Raw genomic sequence first — 24,341 nt, forward strand, 5'->3', positions numbered from 1 at the left:
CTAATAATCTATGAACCAATATATGACTGCATTCTCAAAAAGCAAAGTTCTACCTTTTTTACTTATAACTTGGTGATTTTATTTTGTTACCTATTCTACTCATTGATCTTTGTTTCAGTACTTTATACGGATTTTTTATATAGTGACAAGTTACAACAGTTTTCACAATAGCAAATTCAGGAAACCTACTTGATTTTTCTTTATTGTGACGGATAAGCGACATGTATAATTCTCACTAAGCGTACAATAATACACATACGAGGTCATCTTATTTGGCCTTTGAATCTCCTGATCTGCCTCTGACCAGAATGCTAATACCTTTTCCCTGATTTACCTTATATGTAACAACAATGGGAGCATAGGTAAGTGTAGTAAAGAAGAGTGTTAGGTGGTGGAATAACTAGGATGGGTTGGTAGTCCACTTGGTTCAACTGAGTGATGTGCCAACTTGCTTGAGTAGAAAGGAATGAGGATCTAGGAGAAACTAGGGACAAGGTACAACAGTGGCAGCAGGCACTGGTCTATATATGGTGGCACTGGAAGATGTAGAATACCGTTGAATGAGGAACGAATGTGCAAGATTCAAGAGAATAAAATGAGCGAGGGGTTTTTACTTGAGAGGATGTAAATGATTATTGTTTTTATTTTTATATTTTGCCTTCGTACAAGGATGGAGAATGCTATAACTTGGAGACTCTTTTGCTGTACGTTAGCATTTGCACTACATTGTTTTGATGCTGTGTGCAATTGATTCTTTGCTTTATGTGATAAGCTCTTCGCCAGAACTGTAATGTTTCCACGGGACTGGAGATATTCTCAAAAGTCTGTTTGTCAATAAAATGAGTGTTTTTGTTCTTTGCTACTTGTAGGCACATCACAAAGGTACTGCTGCTAGTAAGAAAAAAAAGAAAGCAAAACTGCAACGTGTTATGCGCAGCATGAAAAGGCAACAACGTCTATCGTCAGAAAAGAGTAGTTCAAATTCTTACTCTCCTTTAACACATCTAAAAAATGCACAGGTTGGAGTTCATCCTGTTATTGTGACGTAGACTTATTTTTTTTTGGGTCCTCATGACTGAGTTATTGCTACACTTTGTGCTAATAGGGTTTCGCAGAGGAGCTGTTTTCCCGTCTTCGGAAATGTAATGAACGATTTGAGGTATTTTTTCCTGCTTAATTTTTTTGCCCTGGTGTTTGAGATGAATATTGCAAGGTAATGGTGTAGTTTAAGTTAGAATTTATCTAAAGGATTCTCTTTGCTTCAAAATGCTCATATGAGTTTTATAAAAGCTCATCTAGATGTGATATCTCCTCGGTGATGGTTTATTGGTTCTTATTTGTTTTACTATCAGATGTTGAATGAAGGACATTTATTAGTGTAAAGAGATTCCGTAAATTATCTTGTGTAGAAATTAGAAAGGTGATTGATAGATTTCTATCAATCACACATTGTGATATCAGTCCTATTTTCACATCCATTTCATACCATTAATATGTTTAATGTGACTATTTCCCAGTATCCAATGGAAATTGTGTTTGCAAATTCCAGGTTAGGATGATGATAATGAAAGTAATTGCCAGAACTATTGGGATGCACCGCTTGGTTTTGTTAAACTTTTATCCCTTTCTTCAAAGATATGTTCAGGTACAAAAAGTTATTCATGGTTTAAGTGCTGGTTTAAACTATAACAGGTATAACTTTTGTCTGTTTCCTATCAGCCTCATCAACGTGATGTTACAGAGTTGCTAGCTGCAGCAGTCCAGGCCTGTCATGATATGGTTTGATCCTGATAAACTTATTCATCTCTTTGGTAAATGTTTCTTTTTTAGTTCTTTACCTTTGACTATAGCCAAAAAACTGGTCCGATTGTGTTAGGTTCCACCTGATGCTGTTGAGCCACTATTCAAGCAAATAGTAAATCAATTTGTGCATGACCGCTCTCGCACTGAGGTATTTACAGTATATCATTGTGAATGGATCTGATGCTACCATAGATTTTTTTACAATTATTGCCTTTACCTTTTCGTTTGGGTAGGGTAGGTATCATATCACATAGAAAAAGAAATATCAGAGGAAAAACAGGTAATTAAAGCTGAATAGTCTTCAGTTATTTAAGTGTATGTTAAAAAATATGGTGTTTTCATATGTATTCCTATGTCATTCTATTTAGGATTAGGAAGTTACATGATTGAACTTGTTCACTGATATTTCATTTTGGTAACAACTAAGAAAAGTTCTAGATCATAGTGTTCTTGATCGTGTAGCGATTGAAAATGAAAATACTTGAGATTTCTGTCAACACATGATCCACAAACAGAAGAAAGTTTCTCTTTTGTCTACAATGGTGATAAGAAATCAAAGCTTTCATTTTCTGTTGAGTAGTGGTTCAAAAGTACTTATCTATCTTTATCTAGTATAAAGCACTTTTCTTCTTTTTCTTCTGCAAATTGTTTGTTGATCCTATAAATAACATGTCTACAACAGGCCATTGCTGTTGGACTGAATGCCATAAGGGAGCTATGCCTGAGGATACCTTTGGTTCGTTTCTTGTTCCTTCTAACTTCCTTCTGTTTAGTTATGCTTTCCTTCAGCTTTAATGTAGTGCATCTTACTATATATGCAGTACTCTGTCTTTATTTTCAGATCTCTTGTGGTTATATTAGATATATGATGTAATATCTTACGAAACAGATGTTCTATGCGAACTTTGTTTATTGAAGGATTATCCTGCGCCTGACTTATTAAATATTAATAACCACTAGGGAGTAACTGGGACTGTAAATTTGGCATGTATCTCATATGTTAGGTGAATAACGACTGCTGGTCAAGATAATAAGCTGAAAATCTTTTCTTCTAAATCCTAGTGAAACTGAGGTTCTTTTTATACAATTCAAAATGCGTATTTTGTATTTATAGAGGAGATTTGGTGTACGTGTCATCACATGATCATATCAGTTGACAGAGTTTTGCTGATGAAATTGTGGAAAAATATGTAGTTTAAACATTGAGATTAAAATTTTTTCTCTTTTGGGTGTTCTAATCCAGGGACGTATTGTTTAGTAATTACTTTGATTCTTTTATTGAAAATTTAATCACCATTCTTTGAACCACACCATTCACTTTGATTCTTTTAATGAAGAAATTCAATACTGTGATACAACTTTATTGCATAATGGGTGCAAGGTGGCGGTAGGTATTATATATGATAATGCTAGAATAGTTTTTGTAGCAAGTCACAACCAAGATGTTTTTTGCTGTGTTATTGACAATTTTGAGCGGAATAAGAATGAAATTAGAATGTTTCATGTACTTAGAGATTTTGTTTCCACTTAGAGAGTTTCTTATTGTTAAAATACCAATAGCATTGTCAACTAGTGGCTGCTAAAAGGTCCTTTATCTATATCCTGTGTGATTCCTGTTCTAAATAATAATAGTAATTCTTAATCCTCTGATTTTTCTCTCTCATTTATTTGCTTTCCTTTCTCTTATTTGTCTTCCAGTTGATGGATGAAGATCTTCTCCAAGACCTTGTTCTGTACAAGAAATCACACGAGAAAGCAGTCTCTACAGCAGCTCGGTCATTAATCACTTTATTCAGAGAGGTCTGGTGGCACACCTGACTCTGGAAATGTTCTATGGTATGAAATGGTTCTTGATGAAAATGACATATATTGTTACTTTCTTGCAGATATGCCCTTCACTATTGATCAAGAAAGACCGTGGCCGCCCCATTGATCCCAAAGCCAGGCGTAAAGCATTTGGAGAAGTTAGTGTAGCTGGTAATGTCCCTGGCATAGAGTTGCTTCAGGATGATGACTCCATGAACAGTAGCTCGGATGGTGAGGTGAACCCTTCTGCAGAAGAAAATGGAGAGGTCGAAGAGAGTGATTCTGTTGGAACCGATGATGAGAATGTAGTTTTGGAGGAAGAAGATGAAGATGCAGTGTCCAAGGAAGAAGATGAGGAGGATTCTGCAGAGGAAGATGATGCAGGGGAAGTTCATGGCAGTGATACTGATAGTGATGATAATGACATTGAAGGTTATGATGAAGGCATCAATGATCAAGATGGTGATGCTGATCTAGATGATGATGACGCAGATGTCAGGGATGATGGTGATGATGGTGGTCAGTCTGATGATTGTGATGACACAGATCGAGAAAAAGAGGAGAAGTCGAATCCTCAGAAGAGGAAGTCTGTTGACTATGTTGGACATTTGAATGCTGCAGACACTAGTCTTCGAGCTTTGAAGAAAATAGCAGTAGCCAGGACGGAAGTCGGGCCATCAGATACAACTGATGGAATTCTGTCTAATGAAGATTTCCAGCGTATAAAAGAATTGATGGTACTCTGCTTGAAAATTGTTAATAATTTAAAATAAGTAACTGAATCTTGATGTCTGGAAATTTTTATGTTTATTCGAGGGACCTCTAATATTTGGTTCCTTGCGTCTGAACGTTTTAGGCAAAGAAAGAAGCTAAGCTGGCCTTGGCTCAACAAGGTCTTGTAAAGAAGGGAGTCGATGCTAGGTCAGCACCTTTTAAAGTTCCCTCTTCTGAGCAGCTAAGTACGAAGCGTGTAGATCCTGCTGTGCTTGAGGTGAGTACTTCTATCCAGTTTGCAGGTTTGAGTTTGCTTCTAGTTTCCATAGCTTATGTTGGGAGAAGATTTCATATCTTACTATATTATAGAAATTTGATAGGTAAATATTGGCTTGAATTAATTCAGATATTGATTCAAATTGATATTGAATGATGTGGAAGTAATTTTAACCTGATGCATTTGTTAAGCCACTAAATTCTGTATTCTGATTAGTGCCAAAATGAATGATTTTTGAATTCTGCTGCTCCAGCGAATTTTGATCAACCTCTTTTTTCCCCGAAGATTTTATGTCAAAGGTTTCCATTGAATTATTGTCTGAGCCAAGTAGTTAAGAAGAATGCACGACGCTTAAAGATCCCCAACGATCTTAACCTTTGATTTATATAGAAATTTGACTCAAGAACATTCTATATAGCTTGTCACGTTTTCTATAACCATTCTATATAACTGTCTAATTTGTATGGTATTCCTTTTGGAATTATTTGTTTGCCTCTCAAACTTATGTTTTGATGTTTACTATGTTTAGGTGAACATCAGAAGAAAGTTCAGCAAAGAGGAGAGATTGGCTTTAGTGAGAGCAGGGAGAGAAGACAGGGGGAAATACCAGGCCAGAGCTGCTGTGAAGCAGAAAAAGGTATCATTATATTGCTTGATATTTCTTTTTGGTTGCAGGTTTCATGCGATTCTATATTGCTTTCTTTTTCTCATCTCCTGTAGCTAAAGTCACGGCATTGCTTTTTTCTGTTTTCTTGGACGTATATGAGGTCCATATAGATGTAAATCTTGGCTCGTTGGCTTTTTCTCTTTTCTTTTTTTCGTTACTTTAAAAAATGTGTTTCTTAAGCTGTATTTTTTTGAGTTTCAAAGTGCAATTTTCTGGTAGTTGCTCAGTTTAAAAATAAAAAATAAATGGAAACGGTATATGGTTTGATTATAGGTTGTACTAATGGAAATTGCAATGTCATAAAAATGTGAAAATGTAGCTGGGAAAATAGGTAGCTGGGGTTGTCTCATTTGATTACCCTTGTTTATTTGAATCCTTAGTCATATCTTTGTGCCTACAGGTTTGTGCCTTGGCTCCTTGACCTTCGAAAAAAAAAAAGTGTTTTTCTGTAATGTGATCTGCCTAGCTTTACGGCTTGCATGCTTAATTCCGTTTGTTACTAAATTGTTTCCCATTTCAGTTGTTTACACTACGTATCATTCTTGTTCCTACCACAGTTGAGTGGGGAAAAAAACAACAACATAATCGTTTATGATTTCTGTCTTATGAAGAAAGTTTTGCTCACAGAAGACGTCGAATTTTATGATTTAATTGAACTTTGGAAAAATCTATCTTCACGGTGCCTTATTTTTTACACTGATATAACTTTGCATTAATTTGCAGACCGGTGGTCTTAGCAATCGCCAAAAAGAGCACAAGAAGGCGATGCCTCTTGCTGCAAAAAGAAGAAAAATTGCTCGTTCTCGCCAAGAGAAGAAGAAACAAGATAGAAGGTCAGGAAAGCAGTTCAGGGGCAAGAAAGCTTGGAAATAAGCTTGGCTCCTTTCTCGCCTTCACCAGTTTTTTCCTCTATACATATTATAGTTTTGAGCTTATATTCTTTCCCCGTTTTGTTTTTGCAACGTGTGTCGTGTTTCGGATGATATTTCTGATTTTCAGTCTAGAGTTTAGTTGTTACTTTACCTCTTTTTTTTTCTTTTTTCGGAGATTTATGTGGATTTTGTTGGCCTTGAGAAGTGTGTCGAGAATATGGTGAGGTGCGTAATAATTGTTAGGGGGTTTTTGTTTGTAGGCCTAAAAGTTTACCTTAGTTTTGTTTTTAAACCCAACTAATTTATTTTGTGTCATGGAACCCACGTATCTTAATCTATTTACATATAGGCCCAACTTTTAATACAGCATACTGCATAGAATAACCCCCCCCCCCCCCCCCCCACCCCCTCACGCCCACCTTTAAATTAGAAAAAAAAAAACTAAATTATACCCTAGCCCAACGCTCTTCTTTTAATTTCTGCAGTCTTTCATATGTTGACCCTTTAAAAAAAATCTAATTATACCTTTCCCCAACTCTCCTCTTTTGTTTCTGCGTTCTTTCTCTTCGGTGCCGCCACATCGCATTAAATGCGATGTTAGGTGCGGGAGAGAAAAAAACGGCGAGCTCCACCCCCCACCCCCCCTCTCTCCATTTGTTAATTAATTCCGTTCTCTCTTCCATTGTTCTTTTTTTTTTATTTTTCCACTCTTATGAACCTATCAATTAATTTTTAATCACTCTTATGAATTCATCAATTAATTCTCAACTTTATTAATGCATAGAGTGTGGTTGCTTGATTTTGATGGTGATTCACTAGTAATTTAAGGTATAATTTTGTAATTTACTCAATTACTTAATTTATAACATTAATTTTTCATTTTATTCATGAAAATTATTCTACATTTTATAATTAATTAAATTTGATTTTAGTTGACCATCTTAATTTATAGAAATTTATAGCTGTCTAAAATTCACTATAGATAGCTAATCCCCACAAAACACAAATGATGGAGGTCACAATCAAACGATTTTTATATCAATCAATAAGAGTTACAATTTGACGATTCTCACAGCAACTGATGATGGAAGTTATAATCTGACAATTTTCGCAATAACAAACGAGAGTTACAAACTGATGACTCTCACATCTCAAAGACCCAAAGGCTAGGACTACAAGATGACAATTGTTGCAACACTCTAACAGAAGAGATTACAAGTTGATAGTCTCTTCAAAGCCAAACACGGAGCTCATAGCCGAGTTTAAGAGCAAAACATGGAGCTCATAGCTGCGTTCCAAGATCAAAAAGCGGAGCTCATCGTCGCGTTCCAAGATCAGGAGCTCATTGCCGCGTTCCAAGATCAGGACGCGGAGCTCACTAACGCGTTTTTAGCCCAATACGCGAAGCTCACTATCGCGTTTCAGTTCTAAACGCGAGGGTCGTTTCCAAAACGTGAATCTCGTGTTTGACTGATTCAAACACGTTTTAAACGGTTCCAAAATCATTTTTCACGAATTAAGGACATTAAACCCTCATTAAGGAGTGATTTAAAGGGGCGGTTACACCCCTTAAACCTCTATAAATAGCTGAGAAGTGAGCTACAAAAGAATCCCTTTTTTGGATCATCTTAAATTTGGCTTTGATTGGAGCTTTTGGAGCTTTGAAAGCTTGGCTTTTGAACCATTTTCGGTTGAAGAACTGATCGGTTTATTTCAGTTAAAAAGGATCAGTTCCTTTTCTAGAATTAACTCTTTTACAGAGTTCTAAAACTCGTTTAGAGTTTTTTAATTCATTTAGAGATCCAAACTTGCCTCGCAAGTTCTTCCCGACGTCAAGTCAAAATGAATAGACCGTGTTCCACGAAGTGAAGTGCTCGGATCATCAACGGGATACAAGAATTAAACTCTCATCGCCACCAAGAAGAACTCAGCTTTAAACAAAGGGAAGGATCTCCGTCGATTCCTTCTCTCTTTTGTAAATCGGGAAACCGATAAGAGAAATTGTAATTTCTTTTTCTAAGTCAGTTAGAGAGAGATTACTGTGAGAGATTGTATTCATTCTTTTCTTAAGTCGGTTAAGGAGAATTAGTAACATTTCCTCGCAACATTCTCATAAATTTTCCGATGAACAGGGGGTCACCTACATTATGTAGCTATAGATGGAACAACTTTATCTCATGTCACCTAGTTTTTATGTACGAAAACGGGGTCAGTTAAGGAAATGAAAATTGAAGAGGCTACACGAAAAAAATCAACCATTCTAACCAAGCCACAAGTTTTGTGAGAAATTCCTAGTAGAGTGAAGAAAGCTGTTTGTCTGGTCATAACTATAATACTGTTAGCATAGGTTAGTGCATTCAGGAAGCAACCCTCCAAGATTCTCTAGATTATGGTGGAGGCGGGGAAGAGAAGGAAGTTCCTGTAACTTTGCTTCATGCAATGAATTAGCTTGTATACATGATACACATTCTTCTAGGACATGATATAGACCAATAGAAACCATAGTAACAAAACAATTCCTAATGTATGAATCATACCATTGAACCATTTACCTTTCCTATTCCTCTTATTGCCTGCAGGTGCACAAAGGTCTGCTTGAGTTAAGTACCCTTGGGAACCAGGTTACGTATCTAGGACTCTAAGATAAGATCACTTACCGTCAGCTCCATTTTGAGAAGATTCATGAAGAAGCAAATGCAAGGAATATCTCCCACCTTGACAATCTAGTGCTCAAAGACACAATCATGAGAAGGATAAGGTAACTATTGGTTTAAAGGTCAAAGGCAAAACTAAGGCGACAAGGTCCTATATTGTTCAAGGTGAGGCACCTAAAAAAGGCAATCGACATTAGTGAAGTAAGGCAATAAGTATTCAAAAAAAAAAAAAAAAAGAACTTATAAAAATAGGCAATTAAGCACAAGAACAAATCCCAACATCAAATACATGAGTCATAGTCAAATGTTCAAAGTCAAACTACGATGACTAACACGACAAAAGGAAATAAATAAATTTCAAGGGCGATGTGTCACATTAATATGTAAAAGCCTGAAAAAAAATATAATGCTAAAATTGCATTCCTACTTTCTGGTGAGACACAAAAGTGAATGCATTTAAAATATCAAGAATATATCCTTCCCATATAACACTGAAAAACAAAAAGATTGGCACCATAAGCAATATAAATATACCAAGATTCTAATAAAATCCACGATATACTATGAAAGGATAATAGTTCATTATAACAGCTGGTAGATCCAAAGTCTCCCACACATGTAGGAGCGCTAGGCATAAATCAACTGGTAGATCATAATCATTATAACAGCCCACGCAATTTCCCACTAAATAGTGAATCGCAACCAGCTGTCAGAAATAACATGCACCAGGTTTGATACATTGTCTAGTTAATAAAAAATTCTAAATAACTTCAAGATAACATGCAAAAATGAGAGTTAATTTGAGAATACAAAAGCCACCATATAATTTTAAATACCATATAATGAAGTATAATCACAATGTGTCCATCTGGCATTTACTAGAGTAATAATAAACACATTGTTCTAGTGAAACCTGTTTTCCCCCATTACCTCTTCTATTTTTACTACTTTCTAACTGAAAGGAATTAAAAAAAAAAGGGAAATATATGGTTTTAGAACCATCTTGTGCCCAAGTGCCGTGTACCTATCATGTTGCACAGTATTTGAACCATCTTTTACTTCACAAAGATGCTTCAAATTAAACTATGAATTGACTGAACCATAATATATATGTTCAAGAAATAGAAGATCTGAAAGAGTCATCACCCAGCAAGTCTTAGATTGGATATATAGTACGTATATCCAATAAGGTTTGGGTGCAATGAAATTGAATTCATCAGTAGTTGATAAACTCGGATATATTTGTGGAGAGAGAACTTGAAAGAGAACGGATTTCGGGTAGGGGGTGGTTGAAAGAGTAGAGAATGCAGAGGAGAGAGAACTGTTTTGTGGACATTGAGGGCAAGGTATTTCGGGAGTTTTTACCTTGAAATGTATAAATACAAGATACTATAACTCCAAGTTATACTATTTGGGTTTAGAGATAAATACATAAAGTTAATTGGGTTCAATAATAATAAAAAAAGTTATTGGGTTTATAGATAAATCACGATGAATAATTGAGCCCAAAAATAAAAACCCCTAATTATTAACAGAGGGAATTTTTAAAAAAGACCGATTTTGCTAAATAATTAGCAAAATCGATCATTTTGCTAATTATTTAGTAAAATCGACATCTTTTTGGCCAACAGGCCAAAAAGAGGTCGATTTTAAAAAACGCCCCTACTCAGAACATACGGGACTACTAGTCCCGTATGTTTTGGCCACTCATTTCTTGTGCAAAATATATGCTCTAGTGTGCTGTTGGGCACAAGAAATGAGTGACCAAAACATACGAGACTAGTAGTCCCGTATATTTTCTGGGTGAACTAATCATCGACTAGTAGTCCCGTATATTTTCTGGGTGAACTAATCGATGATTAGTTCACCCAAAACATACGGGACTAATAGTCCCGTATGTTCTGAGCTGAGCGTTTTTCAAAATCGACCTCTTTTTGGCATGTTGGCCAAAAAGAGGTCGATTTTGCTAAATAATTAGCAAAATGGTCGATTTTGCTAATTATTTAGCAAAATCGGTCTTTTTAAAAAAAATTCCCTTATTAATGGATAGCTTTCCTCGTTAGTATTCCTTGTAATTGTTCAGAGATCTAGTGCTTAAAACCACGTAAGGATATTGATAAGTGTTTAGATTCGAGTTCAATAATCCAATGACTTCATAAATCTATTGCTCAAAAATTTAGATCAAGTTCAAACTTTGTAACCTGGGCCAGTTGTGACTTTTATTTCCTTCACCAGAACTTGCTTAGAGTTTGGTGGAGACCGTACTTTAAAAAACAGTACTCAACACAACTAACAACAGATCCTTGATGACATGAAATATATCAATCATGAGCTCAATCCTTCACCATAGCTACATGTCAACTCTTTAGAAAACCACACTCAACGTAGCAAGAAACAGTGTCCTTGACGATATCTCTCACACTGAACTTAAACTCAAACCCCAAATCAGTTAACTTCTTTGAAGAAATAACCAAAGAGGCTTTTGATTCATGAATCTCTTCATCACCCCTATGAACATCAAAACCACAACAAATATCAGAATCCAAACATTTAATAATCAGAAAATTCAATGATTTACCTTCCGTCAATCAAAGAAGCAATCTGAGGCAGAGAACAACTTCCCGCAACACAAACATATCGTCCCTTCGCTTTAGTTGCATCCATAAGAAAGATATGTGCGTTGCATATATCTTCGATATGCACTAATGGAATTGATCCCAGTCTAGAGTGTACTGCAAGTAATATCGCATACAGTTTTGGATCACCTACAAAAATCCTCATTAGTATAAGCGGGAAAAAAAAAATCTTGTGAAATGTAAATATTTGTTTATAAGTACCTGTGACAGGAGACAAGAGAACTTGTAGACTTGCAGGAACAGTCGGAGTAAGGAAAGGACCAGCAACTGTGGGTGGGATGATTGAAACCAAATCTATTCCATTCTCCTTTGCAAACTCAAAGGCCTTCTCTTCTGTTAAAAGCTTTGAGAGGGCATACACCTGAGATTATCTCAATTAATCATCAAAATCAGACGAAAAAGAAAATCTAAGGATAAATTATAAGAAATCCCTTCATCTACATATCATAGATAAGGGTTCTCATAATTTTGTCAAAAAAAACCAATTTACAATTCCTAAGAAGTTTATACCCATCCATTAGGCTTGTCCTTCCATACTCGATCTAAGGATATGGTTGACGATTCATCGACAACTGATCTCCAATTGCCGTTGTCATCTTTACCAGTGATTGTACTGATTGAAGACGTAAATATCACTCTCTTCACAGTTTTTGCTCTTGAACAAGATTGTAGGACATTGATGGTTCCTCTGATAGCAGGCTCTAGTACATTTGATTGCACATACTCCTCTTTGACCACAAAGATAATGTATTAGCCTATATCCTATAATCTAAAACATTTAAGCTAATTTCAAGAACTTATGTGTTGTTATCATGAATCTAGCTAGCTAGTATCGATAATATCAACATTTCAAAAGATTTCATAAAATTGATTTGGGTGAAACTCGAAACTATATGAATTTATAGTACTAAATATACTTTGTGTGTATTAGATCAAAGCTAAAATGACATAAGTGTTCAACTTGAAAGGCTTTTCTTAACTTTAAGCTACTAGTATTCACATATCGTAAAGTCTGAACTAAGATATCAGGTATTACATGCCAAATAGTCATCGAGGAAAAATATGCTATGTAGGTCTATCCAGAAGAAGAAAAATACATCACGTGTTCCACTACCAATTTTAAGTTAGTGTAACCAGTATACAATATCATTCAATATTAGAACAATCAACAAGTATTATTGTGAGTGATAAATTCTTTACAATTAGAATATTGTGTCAGCACAATCTAATCACCAGCTTTAAAATGTATGATGAGGCACATGTCTCAAAGTCTATCCCCACGTGGTTTTCAATATTAATTGGGGCTGTCTATCGAAAATTTTCCCTAATCATCAAAGTGGCACTATAAGATCAATCAACCATTATGGGGGAAAAAAAATATATGATCAGTGTGTATCAATCTAAAAATAAAATAAATAACTTTTGTATCAATTACCTATATTTTCAGCAGCCGTTATGCCAAACTCCATAGAAGCCGCAACATGAAAAACACAAACACAACCCTTAACTGCCTCATCAAAGCTCCCTTCTTCACTAAGATCACCTCTAAACAACTTCAACCCATCACAATCTCCAAAGATCTCTAGCCCCTTATCTAATCACACTCAGATAATAAAAACCCCTGTTAAGGTTAAACAAAAACAATCATTTTGTTTATATTTAAAAAAACAAGCAAGCAAAAGAAGAAAAATACTTATATCTCTTGTTGTTGCGTTAACAAGATACTCTTTGCTAAGGAGCGAACGGACTAGCCAGCTACCGATGTAGCCGGTTGCTCCGGTCACGCAGACGGTGGTCATGGCCGGCGTTTGTAGTTGATCTCCAAATTTTTATTTTTGCTTTTTGTTGATGTTTGTACACGTGATCAGAGAAGACTGAGTAGAGAGAGAATGCATTTGGTTTATGTAATTGGAAAATGACCTGACTCGAATTAGTAGGTATAATATCTTTCTGTTTGTCTCAGTTCGATGTACGTGTATGGAGATGAGTGGAGCAATGAACGGTTGGGATGGACACAGGAGTGTGTATTATGTAGCGAGATTTCATGGTGTGAAACTTTTTTTTTCCCCATGAGGTATTCCCACACCTTTTGGATGAGAATAATCCTCTCTCGCGCTGGCTCGAGTGTTTTTTTACCTGCTCGAGGATTCGACCAAGGGACTTCTGTAGGCATAAAAAATTGCCTATAGGTTCTCGCATATAGCTCGAGATAAAAAAAAAGACGATAAATGTTACTATCCGAGTCAAGGAGGATTATCCGAGTCAAAGGAGATCATCTGATATTGTAGAGAAGCTAAAAAGCACACGAAATAAGTCGGCGAAGCGTACGAGTCTGTGAAACATGCTAAACGATAAAGGAACAACTCAACTAGGAGTTGTGCTTTATCCACAAAAGGGTGAAGTACCATATGTGTCTCATCTACTCTATGAGTGTTTTGCCTATGGAAAGTTGTAGATCTCTTCATCAGCTTTCCAACGCATCTTAGATCATCTCATTCCGAGATCGGACGAGGGAGTTAGAGCAAAAATACCCGAGATAACACAAACTGTCTCGGAAGTGCGAGACAGACTTCACTGTCTCGGAATGCGAGACAGTCATGACTGTATCGCACCAAATCTAAAGAAGATCAAAAGACAAAAGTTGTAGATCTCTTCATCAGATTTCCAACGCATCTTGGATCATCTCATTCCGAGATCGGACGAGGGAGTTAGAGCCAAAATACCCGAGACAACACAAACTGTCTCGGAAGTGCGAGACAGACTTCACTGTCTCGGAATGCGAGACAGTCATGACTGTCTCGCACCAAATATGAAGAAGGTCAAAAGACAAAAGTTGTAGATCTATTCATCAGATTTCCAACGCATCTTGGATTATCTCATTCCGAGATCGTACGAGGGAGTTAGAGCCAAAATACCCGAGACAACACAAACTGTCTCGGAAGTGCGAGACAGTCTTCACTGTCTCGGAATGCGAGACAGTCATGACTGTCTCGCACCAAATCTGAAGAAGATCAAAAGACAAAAGTTGTAGATCTCTTCGTCAGCTTTCCAACGCATCTTGGATCATCTCATTCCGATATCAGACGAGTGAGTTAGAACCAAAATACCCGAGATAGTATAAACTGTCTCGGAAGTGCGAGACAGACTTCACTGTCTCGGCCATAGAGTTGGTTACAACACGTTTTTTGACGGTTTTTTGGCTTCATAACTACTTGAGATCAACCATAAACGTGGGGAGATGGTTACAAACTGAAAGGAGACCCACTAACATCATAAAAGGATGGTATTTAGGTAGTGGGACAATGGTTACAAAAGGGGGCTGATTAGAGAGCATCCAAGGGGGCTGATTAGAGAGCATCCGATCGAGCACTTGATAAAGCAATCCAGAGCAGAGAGAGAGCAGACTTGAGTTCTTGGTGTGATTCCTTGAGATTCGAGCTTTGACTTGATCTTAAGAAGAACGATCGTCTTACTTTGATAAGATCTTCGTTTCAAATTCTCACTTCGATAAACGAAGGAAGAATCATTAAGCCCCATTCACGATCTGTGATTCGGCGGTCCACGAGTCAAAGCACTCCCGGCACAGGCAAAGTCCCACAAAAACAGGAGTTGATAAACAATTTCTGTGTTATTTTCTCGAGAGTTGTATTTTTGCTTATTTTCATTGTAATTTTCTGTAAACGACTAAGTTTTAATGGAATCGACAATAGAAACAACTTTCGCTGAAAACAACTTCTCACTATGGATTGTCCTCCAACAGGAGCTTAACGGGACCTTATACCGCTAAGCCAACCCTATGAGTTTGTGGTGTGAAACTTTCGTTATATAAGTTTAATATTGTATGCTTATTTTAATATTAGAGGCGTTGGAGATCAAATTATACTTCAAAATTAGGTGTGGACGCTATGCTGCATATACAAATTGATTATAGATCTTTTTTCTAGAAACAATTTTTAAAATGGAGTAATTATACATAAACCACCTTTCAATTTTAATTTATAAATAAACCGCATATAAAGTTGGTTTTTATCACAATCAATCACCTCACAGTCAAATTTTTTACTAAAATCCATAACGACCATTACAAACTCACATTCAGGACATGTGACTCAATTTTTTTTAGAGTTGAGGTTTTGTTAGGATACAACTCACTTTGTTGAACTCGAAGTTTCTAAGCTTTTTTTTTACTTTTTAATGAAAATTTAATTAAGAGATAGTTGATTGCAACGAAAGCCCAATTCAGAGGTACTTGATTGAAATTAAAAGATAATTTCCTTACAATTAGGGACTGTTTGGTTCGTTTCCTTTATTTTCCAAAACTCATTTTCTTTCACTTTCATCATTTTCCATCCTTACAAATCTCCCACATCAACCAATAATATGGTGACAACTCATCTCATCGATCTCATCTTATTTCTTATTTTTAAAAATAAACTAAACACAAGAAATGTATCATATCAATCAACTCATCTAACTCACCTTACCCCATTTTCCTTTATTTTTTTACCATATTTAAATATTACTCACATCATCCAATAATATTATGACAACTCATCCCATCTCATTAAAATTTTCCTTCCATCAATTTCCTCAAAAAAAAAAAAAACAAAGAAATTGATTTTCCTAAGTATGAGTCACATCATCCAATAATATAATGACAATTCATCTTCTCTCATCTATTTTCTTAGTTTTAAGAATGAATCAAACATAAGAAAAGAACCTAAATAATAAAAGTGGAGGAAAATATTAAAAATTACTCATATCATCCAATAATATGGTGACAACTTATTTTCTCCCACACTTTCTTTTATAACTTTGACAAACTAAACATTTAAAAATAGAGGAAAATATCAAAATTTACCTATATCAATTTTCTTTCCCCTACTTTCCCTTACTTTCTGTATTTTTTTTACGAAACAAACAGGCCCTTGGGTGATTTGCCCTTATAATATCCCATAAGAAGTCAATGGGGCTTGAAGATGGCTCACACTGTTTCTCAATGATATGCCACTGACCCATCTCCTTCCATCCCCCCCCGCCCGCCTCCCACCCCACACCCACACACGCACTCCCACCCACCCACCCACCATCCTTTAAACCATTATTATCACACCCTTTCTATACTTCTCCTATATTTAAGATCCAACAAGTTAAAAACCCCCAGAAAAAAGGGTGGAAAATGTTGAATATACATCTTAATGCATTTGGAAGTTTGGTGTCATGTCGGAGCTCCTTGCCACTGCTCGTTCATAAGCGCGTGGATTTATGCTCGTTTAACAAGGTTAGTTTTCTTGTATGATATTTAGTAGGTTCTGGCATCAGATGCTGATCATCTGTTGAATTGTGCGCCCTTTATAAAAAAAAAAAAAACTATTTCATATATATTTCTATTTTCTATTTTCTTAACTTATATTTGTTGAAATTCTCTCATTTGCCCAATTGATCTAGATTTGCTGAATCAAAGTAGGGGGTTTTATCTGTATACTCCCAAATTTTCATACTTACTAATGTGCGCTCATAATCATCTCAAAACCTAGTTTTTCTCTTCGATTTCTTACAAAATTAGGGTTAGATTTCTATTTTAATACTTTCTTCTACCTTCAAAAAAGTACATTAGACGAGAAATATAATGTAATTTTAGATGGGAAGGCAGGATAATTAAATTTTTTTTTCTATAAAAACAAACTAGGCAAAATAGTTGATACAACTGGAGGTTGAATAGACAATGATTGAAAATTGCAGGTAATTGACAAAGGAACAAAGTGAACCTAGTGCTATATATTCTTAGTTAGAATCAACCATCATCTTGTATATTTTATATAACATGATATAAGCAACTTATTTTATAGAAGAGAAAATGGAGAAAAATGCTAGTTAAATTGAAAAAAATACCTAAACAATAATGAATTTTTCTCCTTCTGTCAGTCGCTTCAACGAGTCTTAGTCCTCACTTTTTAAATGTTTTTTTCCGTAGAAACCACCTTAACAGTAGAGTAATTATACGAAAACGACATTTTATTTTTAATTTATACATAAACCTGTCGCGCACTTATGCGGAAGCGTGCTCGCTCACCAAACAAGTCGTAAGCACGGGAGAAGAATAACCAATCACACTTGAGCACAATCCAAAACTAAAATACGACAGATCAATCACAAACACAGAGATATACGTGGTTCGATAATTTAGCACAATCCAAAACTAAAATACGACAGATCAATCACAAACACAGAGATATACGTGGTTCGATAATTTGCCTACGTCCACGGGGAGAAGATGAGGAGATTCCACTAAATCAAGGAGAGTACAAAGGGTTACAATCTCACAAAACTCACAAACTAACCCTCAACCAAAGCTCTCAACTTCTCACAATATCTCCCTCTCACAATGCTCAAAAAGTCTCTCTAATCTCTGATTATAACTCCTCTTTTTGATGATCCTAATCTCTTCTAAGGCGTTCCATATATATAGAAAACCTAAAACCAAAACAGACTAGGAATTCTAAAACAAAAAACAAAACAAATTAGGAATCCTAATAACCTGTTATCAAAACAGATTAAGAATCATGTTACCAAAATAGATTAGGAATCCTAATAACTTGTTACCAAAACAGATTAAGAATCATGTTACCAAAATAGATTAGAAATCTTAATAACCTGTTATCCAACAAAACCAACTTTAAAGTAGGTTTTTATTGCAATCAAGCATCTCCTAGTCAAATTTTCACTAAACAAATAAAAGAATAAACTTAAAATATTCAAATTCAAGGTATGTGAGTAGTTTCCTAAGAAGACCTACAGACTAAAAAAAAGAGTCATTCACATTGAATGCGAGGTTTTTAAGTGTAATTTTGGGTTTTAAGTGAAGAGCATTGAGTGCGAGTTTTTTAAGTGTAATTTTGGGTTTTAAGTGAAGAATTTGACTGAGAGGTGGTTGATTGCAACAAAAACCAACTTTAAAGATGGTTTATATATAAATTAAAAATGAAAGATGATTTATGTATAAATTAAAAATGAAAGATGGTTTTCATATAATTACCTATTTTAAGGTGGTTTCTAGGAAAAAACCCTTTATTTAGTACTGGTAGCATATTATACCTCCAGGAAGTCTAAATTTAGAAAAGAAATGAGATAATATTTTTATGGAGATGGTGGTGAAAAAGATACCTATTGCACGTGGATGATTGATGTACAAGATGAACTTAGTCTTATTCTTAAATATAATTAAAAACTAGCAGAATACCATAATGATAACAGTTAAGACTGTTGTAGGAATGTTTTTTTCCCCATATCGGAGATTTAAGCACAAACTAGAGTGAGAGCAAAGTTGTATGTAGCTTATAAAGACAAAGAGAACAAGGCACAAGTATTCAAGATGATACGATTCATATCTTGACCTACGTCCATGAGCAAAGGCAGAAGGAGCGATTCACTAATTAAAAAGTACACAGCAAAAAAAAAAAAAGGAAACTCCCTAATCTCACTCATCTAAATCTACATATATGGTGAAAGATGAAGTCAATTGAGAAGATTACCAGAATCTTCTTTCTGTTACTCTTACTTGCTCGCTTAAACATCGTCATCATCACTAAACATCTCTTTTATAGTGAATTAATATCCTATAGAAACTTCTTATTTTTTTACATATCTTAAGAAATAATGGGTAGACAACATTGTTTTAAAAAGCGGTCAGGACGCCCACCTAGGTAGCTGCATAAACCTAAACGATATCTAGGCGGCTCATCTAAGTCTTGGAGCACTTAGGGGAGAACAGGCTGCTTACGCAAATTGTACGCTATTAAAAAGAAGTATATTACCCGTTTACGCATAGTAATTATCGAAGACAGTTAGCTAAGTTTAAATATACTGGAGATTAAAATCTATGTCCAAGTCTATCTCAAGTAAACCAATGAAGATATGATTTGAATCTTCGAAAACAATCCTTTCTCTTGATGTTAAAAACATCTGCCGTTTAAGAGTCCTCTTATGCACTTGGGCAGGTCTGATGCCTAGAAATGCCTAGCGCTTTCTAAAATATTGGTAGACAAAATAGATGGGTTAATAATTGCTGAAATAGCACGCTTACTATTTCATATAGCAAATATGTTACGAAGACAAACTCAAAATTTGTTTTACTTCATGTTTAAGTCAATTGATAATGATCTATCGGAAAGACTAATAGGATCAAAACCAAGTCTAAATTTTTGACATGTATAACATTGATCTTCTGATATTTTCTCTATGAACATGCAGAAGCCTAGGAGGTTTTTATCCGCACACAACAATAGTACATTGTTACAAGCCACACTGAGCTACGCAGTACACCGGCGATCTTCAGACGATCATCCTACAAACTGGGACCATGACTTCATCCAATCTATCCAAAGCCCTTATGCAGTGAGTTCAATGACATAAACTGTATACCATAGGAGTTTAGTCTCTTATTAGCTCTGAAATGTTATATCAGCACTAGCATTTAGATATTGTTATGTTTGAAACAGGGTTATCTCTCGTACCTATACTTTTGGCGCTGTATATTCAACACATATAATAAAATATGGGCTCTCCCAATCCCTGCAACGCACTGAGATATCTGAAAATCTGTATTGGGATCAGGGGTACAAATACATGGACATAACTCTATATTCATGTAACATGGTATACATGTCATGGTTACAAATAACATGGAGATAACTCTGTTTTGGGATCAGGGGTCAAAGTGCTAATGGAAAAGTTATTAGGGATTTAAGTGGCTAACTGCCAGCATACAGAGGGTGTATATGTAATTAACACTAAAAATCTTGAATTCATTTTGACACTGTTTTTTAACTGCAATTGAGAGATTTGTGTATTCACCTAGGATTTCGATTCCCCTTGCAACCATAAAGAGATCACTTTCTCACTCACAATTGTCTCGTAATATATAAGCCTTATATATTGCCAGACAATTGTAAGTGATTGAAAGATACAGGAGATATAACTAATAACTAATATTCCATTGGACATGATGCATGTATGATACCTAGAGGAGAGATGTAGTCGAATTGTCAAGATAATAGATAATTTGTTTGTTTGGGTTTTCCCTTTTTATTTTCTTTTTTTTGGGAGGGGTGGGGGCGCCCGGCAGGGGGGGGAGGGGGTTCCAAGTGTTGTGGGCATTTCCTTTGATTTTCTAGGTGTGAGGGCATTTCTGTTGATTTTTTCATGTATAAGGGTATTGTCTTTTCTTCCATATATGAGGGCATTTTTAGAATTCAAAATTGAAGCTCATACAAACTAGAGGTTGGGCTTATTTTAAGTAATAGCATGTCTATACCTTGGGTTACACTCATTTTCACTTTTTATTCAGTGCACATCAATTTAACTGTTCATTAAATGATTGGCAAAGTATTGTCAAAAAAATAATATCTTCCTTTGTTGTTCTCTAAGGATGGTGAATTTAGAAAAAGGATTGAGGAGCTGAAGATTAAGGTCAAGCACTTTTTTAGTGCATCGGATGTTCCGACAGTTGAGCTTGAACTCATCGACAAGATCAGCCGGTTAGGCCTCGCCTACTATTTCAGTGAGGAGATTGGAAATTTACTTGCAAGGATGCAGAAGGAGGGGCGTGAATCACTTCATGGTTTGAATGAGACTGCACTTTGCTTTAGGCTCTTACGACAACATGGCTATAATGTGTCCTCTGGTATGGATAACCAAATTTCAAATTGAATTTATATATCTCTCAAATATAAAAATGCACAATAACTGATATCTAGTATACACAAATTTTTTTGCTGTGTTTTAGGTATTCATGTTCATACTCAAAGTTCATTCATGATCACCTTAACGAATAAAACAAAGGGTAAATTTCAGGAAGTTCCCTTGAATTTTGGGATATAAGTCAGATAAAAAGCCCTATGAACATTCAAAACTTTACAAAACCTATTGGCCTATTGGAAAATCTCATAAACACGTCAACGGATGGAGTAATAAGTTTAAGATGAATTTAATTTGTGATGAATGTTTTAAATGAAAAACATTCATGCGGGAGAACAAACATAACAAGAGAATCACATTTTTAGACCTTTTACACAGAATGAAGTTTATGAGATTTTCTGATAGTTTAGGAGAGGTTAGTAAACATTTAAAATTTAGGGGATTTTCTTTGCTTTATAGGGATTTTGTGCAAAACTCCCAAGTCTTAGGGTTCTGTAAAATTTACCCTACACACAATGTGAACCTCACACAAAGATGATTTTGTTTTTATCCACAATCGTTTAAGAGCATATAGATCATGATTAATCAAGCTGATCAGTTCGCCACAATAGCTCTAGCCCATCATGCATTTTTCAGAACTCAATATAAAACAAAATTTTATAAGCTACGACCATATAGATTTTTAACCTCAAAGTGTATGTTCACTTCCAAATTAAAAATTTTCCCCCTAACATGCATTTCAATTATTTTTTAATAGATGTATTTAATAAGTTCAGAGACAGCAAAGGATTTATGAATTGCTTAGCTCAAGATGCAAAGGGATTATTGAGCTTATATGAAGCTGCCCATCTCGGATTTCCTGAGGAGAATATACTAGATGAGGCTAAAGAATTCAGCGTTAAGCACCTAAAAGAAATGTTGACAAGGGAAGATGACGACTCAAATCTAGCTGAGCTAATTAAACAGTCTCTTGAGGCTCCATTACATCATTTGATGCCAAGGATTGTAGCTAGGGATTATATTGTTCTGTATGAGAAAGAAGAAAGAAAAATCTCATGTTTGCTTGAGCTTGCCAAGCTAGACTTCAATGTTAGTCAGGCCTTGTACCAATCAGAGGTGAAAGAAGTATCGAGGTCAGACTTTTCACAGTTACCTCATATATTATAGGATTAATTGCATATAAACCCTCAATACTAATGGGGGTAGTCATTTATACGTGCTTTAAATCTTTGATTTGGTTGCAGAGAAATAATATAAATCTGATATGTAAACGGATAATATTTCTTACTTCAATGGGTCCCACACTTATAAAATTGCAAATACTTCACATGGAACCCACAGGGCAAGAAATATTCTTGGTCTACATAGCAAATTTGCAGGGTTTTAGTGTATTTTTATGGCTAATTTCATTTTGTAAACTATTTTGTTAGCACTGACACCCTTAAATCCTAGATGGCACTATGTATCCGTTTAGATTGAAATGTGAATTGTGCATCACATGATGATAATTACTTTTCTGCAATAAATTTACCTGAAAGAGACTAAATTCTCTATAAAAAAGAAATTTATATCATATAATTCCCATTTAACTTCTCATTCTACAGAAAGTAATGCCATTTGGAGTTTAGATGTTGCAGGTGCTATAAAATAGTTTACAAGGTATAAGTGGATATGTTTTCATAATACAGCAGACGTATCTGCAACTAACAATCTAACCTATTTTATATTGTATCTGTTGGCATGTTATATTAGATGGTGGCAAAAAGTCGGTTTGACAAAGAAGGTTCAATTGTTTAGAGATCATTTGTTTGAGAGCTACCTTTGGGCAAATCAAATTGCATCAGAGCCGAAGTTTTCAAAGTTTAGGAAGGTGCTTACAAAGTTCGCTATGATTTCATGCATCCTTGATGATTTCTATGATCGTTATGGCTCACCAGAAGAAGTTAGGCTTTTCACTTCAGCAATTAGAAGGTACAGACGGAATATATTAATTTCTAATGCACACATATATACTCATCCACTCATCTAATGAGTAGTAATCAAATGGGAGCCAAACATTAATTTTCTTTGTTAAAATATTGTCATAGATCCAGTTCGACTTGCAATAGGATCTTTTTTAGGAATCTATTTGGATTGGGATATTAATAATGTGATAACTATCTCAGTTTTGGGTGTGAAGAGGCGCTTGTGGCGGAGAGAAGGGAACGGCGAGTTCCTTCTCCACAAAGAAGAAAAATATATGTAGATAGATGAAGGTGGTTGATTTTTGTTTAGTGAAACCCATGTTTTTAGCTGATTTTTTTCCTTTCTTTTTTTGATATTAGCTTTTTTCCCCTAATTACCCCTCTTGCCATGGATTAACGCCACATTAGCTATCAAGAACTCATTAATCATATAAATCTAATGGCTGAAAACTTAGGTGGAAAAGTGCCTCTATCCACTCAAATGGATAGTAGCGCATCTCTCTCTCTCTCTACACACACACTAAAGTAATACCCTAAGATGTCGCGTGTCGAAATTTTGGAGCATTGACACATGACACATTTCTAGAAGCTTGACTATTAATCATCCCTCCCAAAATCTCCTACCTAAATAACTTATTTTATTTTCTTACTAATTACATACATGAGCTCCCTTTAATTGACCTTTCAATTTCTTTCCAAATAAACTTCTGCACATTTCTAGGAGCTCATTATTATTAATGCCTTTTAATTTCTCACACCTAATTATGTTAGTCTTTTCTTGCCTAATTTCATCACTATAGCCTTTATCTTTTATCTTTGTACTAAAAGAGAATCTCTAAAAGCTATGTGGCAAAATTTTAGAGAATTGTCATTAATTTTTTTTTCATATAACTAATTAGTAAATTTTTAGAGATCACAACTTCTTTCCATGCCTCTTCACGTCCTTAACATACTCCTCCTTTCATTTATCTTGCATTGATCATAAAAAAATTAATATTACATGTATGGCTGCAACAAATACCATTTGTTAATAATCACTAATTATACCCTTAGGTACTACAAAGACAAAATTTTCAAATAATTGACGTATTTGAGATCACAAAAATTCTAGCCTAGAGATAATGAAATATTAAGTTTCAGATTCCATTGTCTTATAAAGGGGTTAAAGTTTACTAGTGTGTGTGTATATACATGTATATGTATATGTATTTGTTTGTATAGGCAAAATATATATATATATATATATATATAT

The 24,341-nt window shown here is 35.2% G+C and overlaps 3 protein-coding genes across 4 annotated transcripts in view; 2 read left to right on the forward strand and 1 right to left on the reverse strand.

Moving 5' to 3' along the window:
• The window catches only part of LOC109844515 (protein SDA1 homolog), a 14,904-nt gene extending 8,497 nt beyond the window's left edge, over window positions 1-6,407 (forward strand). Inside the window, exons 5-15 of the mRNA XM_020413573.1 lie at window positions 870-1,019; window positions 1,106-1,159; window positions 1,550-1,645; window positions 1,720-1,779; window positions 1,877-1,951; window positions 2,486-2,539; window positions 3,502-3,603; window positions 3,690-4,346; window positions 4,466-4,600; window positions 5,130-5,237; window positions 5,991-6,407. Of these exons, the coding sequence (XP_020269162.1) occupies window positions 870-1,019; window positions 1,106-1,159; window positions 1,550-1,645; window positions 1,720-1,779; window positions 1,877-1,951; window positions 2,486-2,539; window positions 3,502-3,603; window positions 3,690-4,346; window positions 4,466-4,600; window positions 5,130-5,237; window positions 5,991-6,140 (1,641 nt within the window). The 3' untranslated portion in view covers window positions 6,141-6,407. The remainder of the gene's footprint in view (window positions 1-869; window positions 1,020-1,105; window positions 1,160-1,549; window positions 1,646-1,719; window positions 1,780-1,876; window positions 1,952-2,485; window positions 2,540-3,501; window positions 3,604-3,689; window positions 4,347-4,465; window positions 4,601-5,129; window positions 5,238-5,990) is intronic.
• On the reverse strand, window positions 9,387-13,294 carry LOC109845108 (dihydroflavonol 4-reductase). 2 transcript variants are annotated; one of them, XR_002248225.1, is made up of 7 exons: window positions 13,123-13,294; window positions 12,865-13,023; window positions 11,940-12,157; window positions 11,631-11,790; window positions 11,372-11,558; window positions 10,995-11,301; window positions 9,387-9,499 (listed from the first exon to the last, which is right to left on the reverse strand). XR_002248225.1 is itself a non-coding variant. In XM_020414310.1 (6 exons), the coding sequence occupies exons 1-6, from the start codon at window positions 13,226-13,228 to the stop codon at window positions 11,151-11,153; spliced, it is 981 nt and encodes a 326-aa protein (XP_020269899.1). In that variant the 5' UTR covers window positions 13,229-13,294; the 3' UTR covers window positions 10,954-11,150. The 2 variants fall into 2 exon arrangements, 1 of the variants encoding a protein (XP_020269899.1); XM_020414310.1 differs by lacking the exon at window positions 9,387-9,499 and having other exon boundaries at window positions 10,954-11,301.
• Window positions 16,570-24,341, forward strand: part of LOC109844475 (probable terpene synthase 9) — a 15,997-nt gene continuing 8,225 nt past the window's right edge. Inside the window, exons 1-5 of the mRNA XM_020413528.1 lie at window positions 16,570-16,710; window positions 19,680-19,823; window positions 20,856-21,111; window positions 21,883-22,258; window positions 22,878-23,096. Of these exons, the coding sequence (XP_020269117.1) occupies window positions 16,609-16,710; window positions 19,680-19,823; window positions 20,856-21,111; window positions 21,883-22,258; window positions 22,878-23,096 (1,097 nt within the window). The 5' untranslated portion in view covers window positions 16,570-16,608. The remainder of the gene's footprint in view (window positions 16,711-19,679; window positions 19,824-20,855; window positions 21,112-21,882; window positions 22,259-22,877; window positions 23,097-24,341) is intronic.

Source organism: Asparagus officinalis, chromosome 6 (assembly GCF_001876935.1).
Source record: "Asparagus officinalis chromosome 6, Aspof.V1, whole genome shotgun sequence".
Classification (NCBI taxonomy): domain Eukaryota; kingdom Viridiplantae; phylum Streptophyta; class Magnoliopsida; order Asparagales; family Asparagaceae; genus Asparagus; species Asparagus officinalis.

Bases quoted from the DNA above. Each gene is read 5' to 3' on its own strand.
- LOC109845108 (XM_020414310.1), bottom strand. From the start codon at position 13,228: ATGACCACCGTCTGCGTGACCGGAGCAACCGGCTACATCGGTAGCTGG. The intron at 13,024-13,122 runs GTATTTTTCTTC...GAGTGTGATTAG, and splicing joins CGCAACAACAAGAGATATAA to ATAAGGGGCTAGAGATCTTT. The intron at 11,791-11,939 runs GTATAAACTTCT...AGATAATCTCAG, and splicing joins AGGACAAGCCTAATGGATGG to GTGTATGCCCTCTCAAAGCT.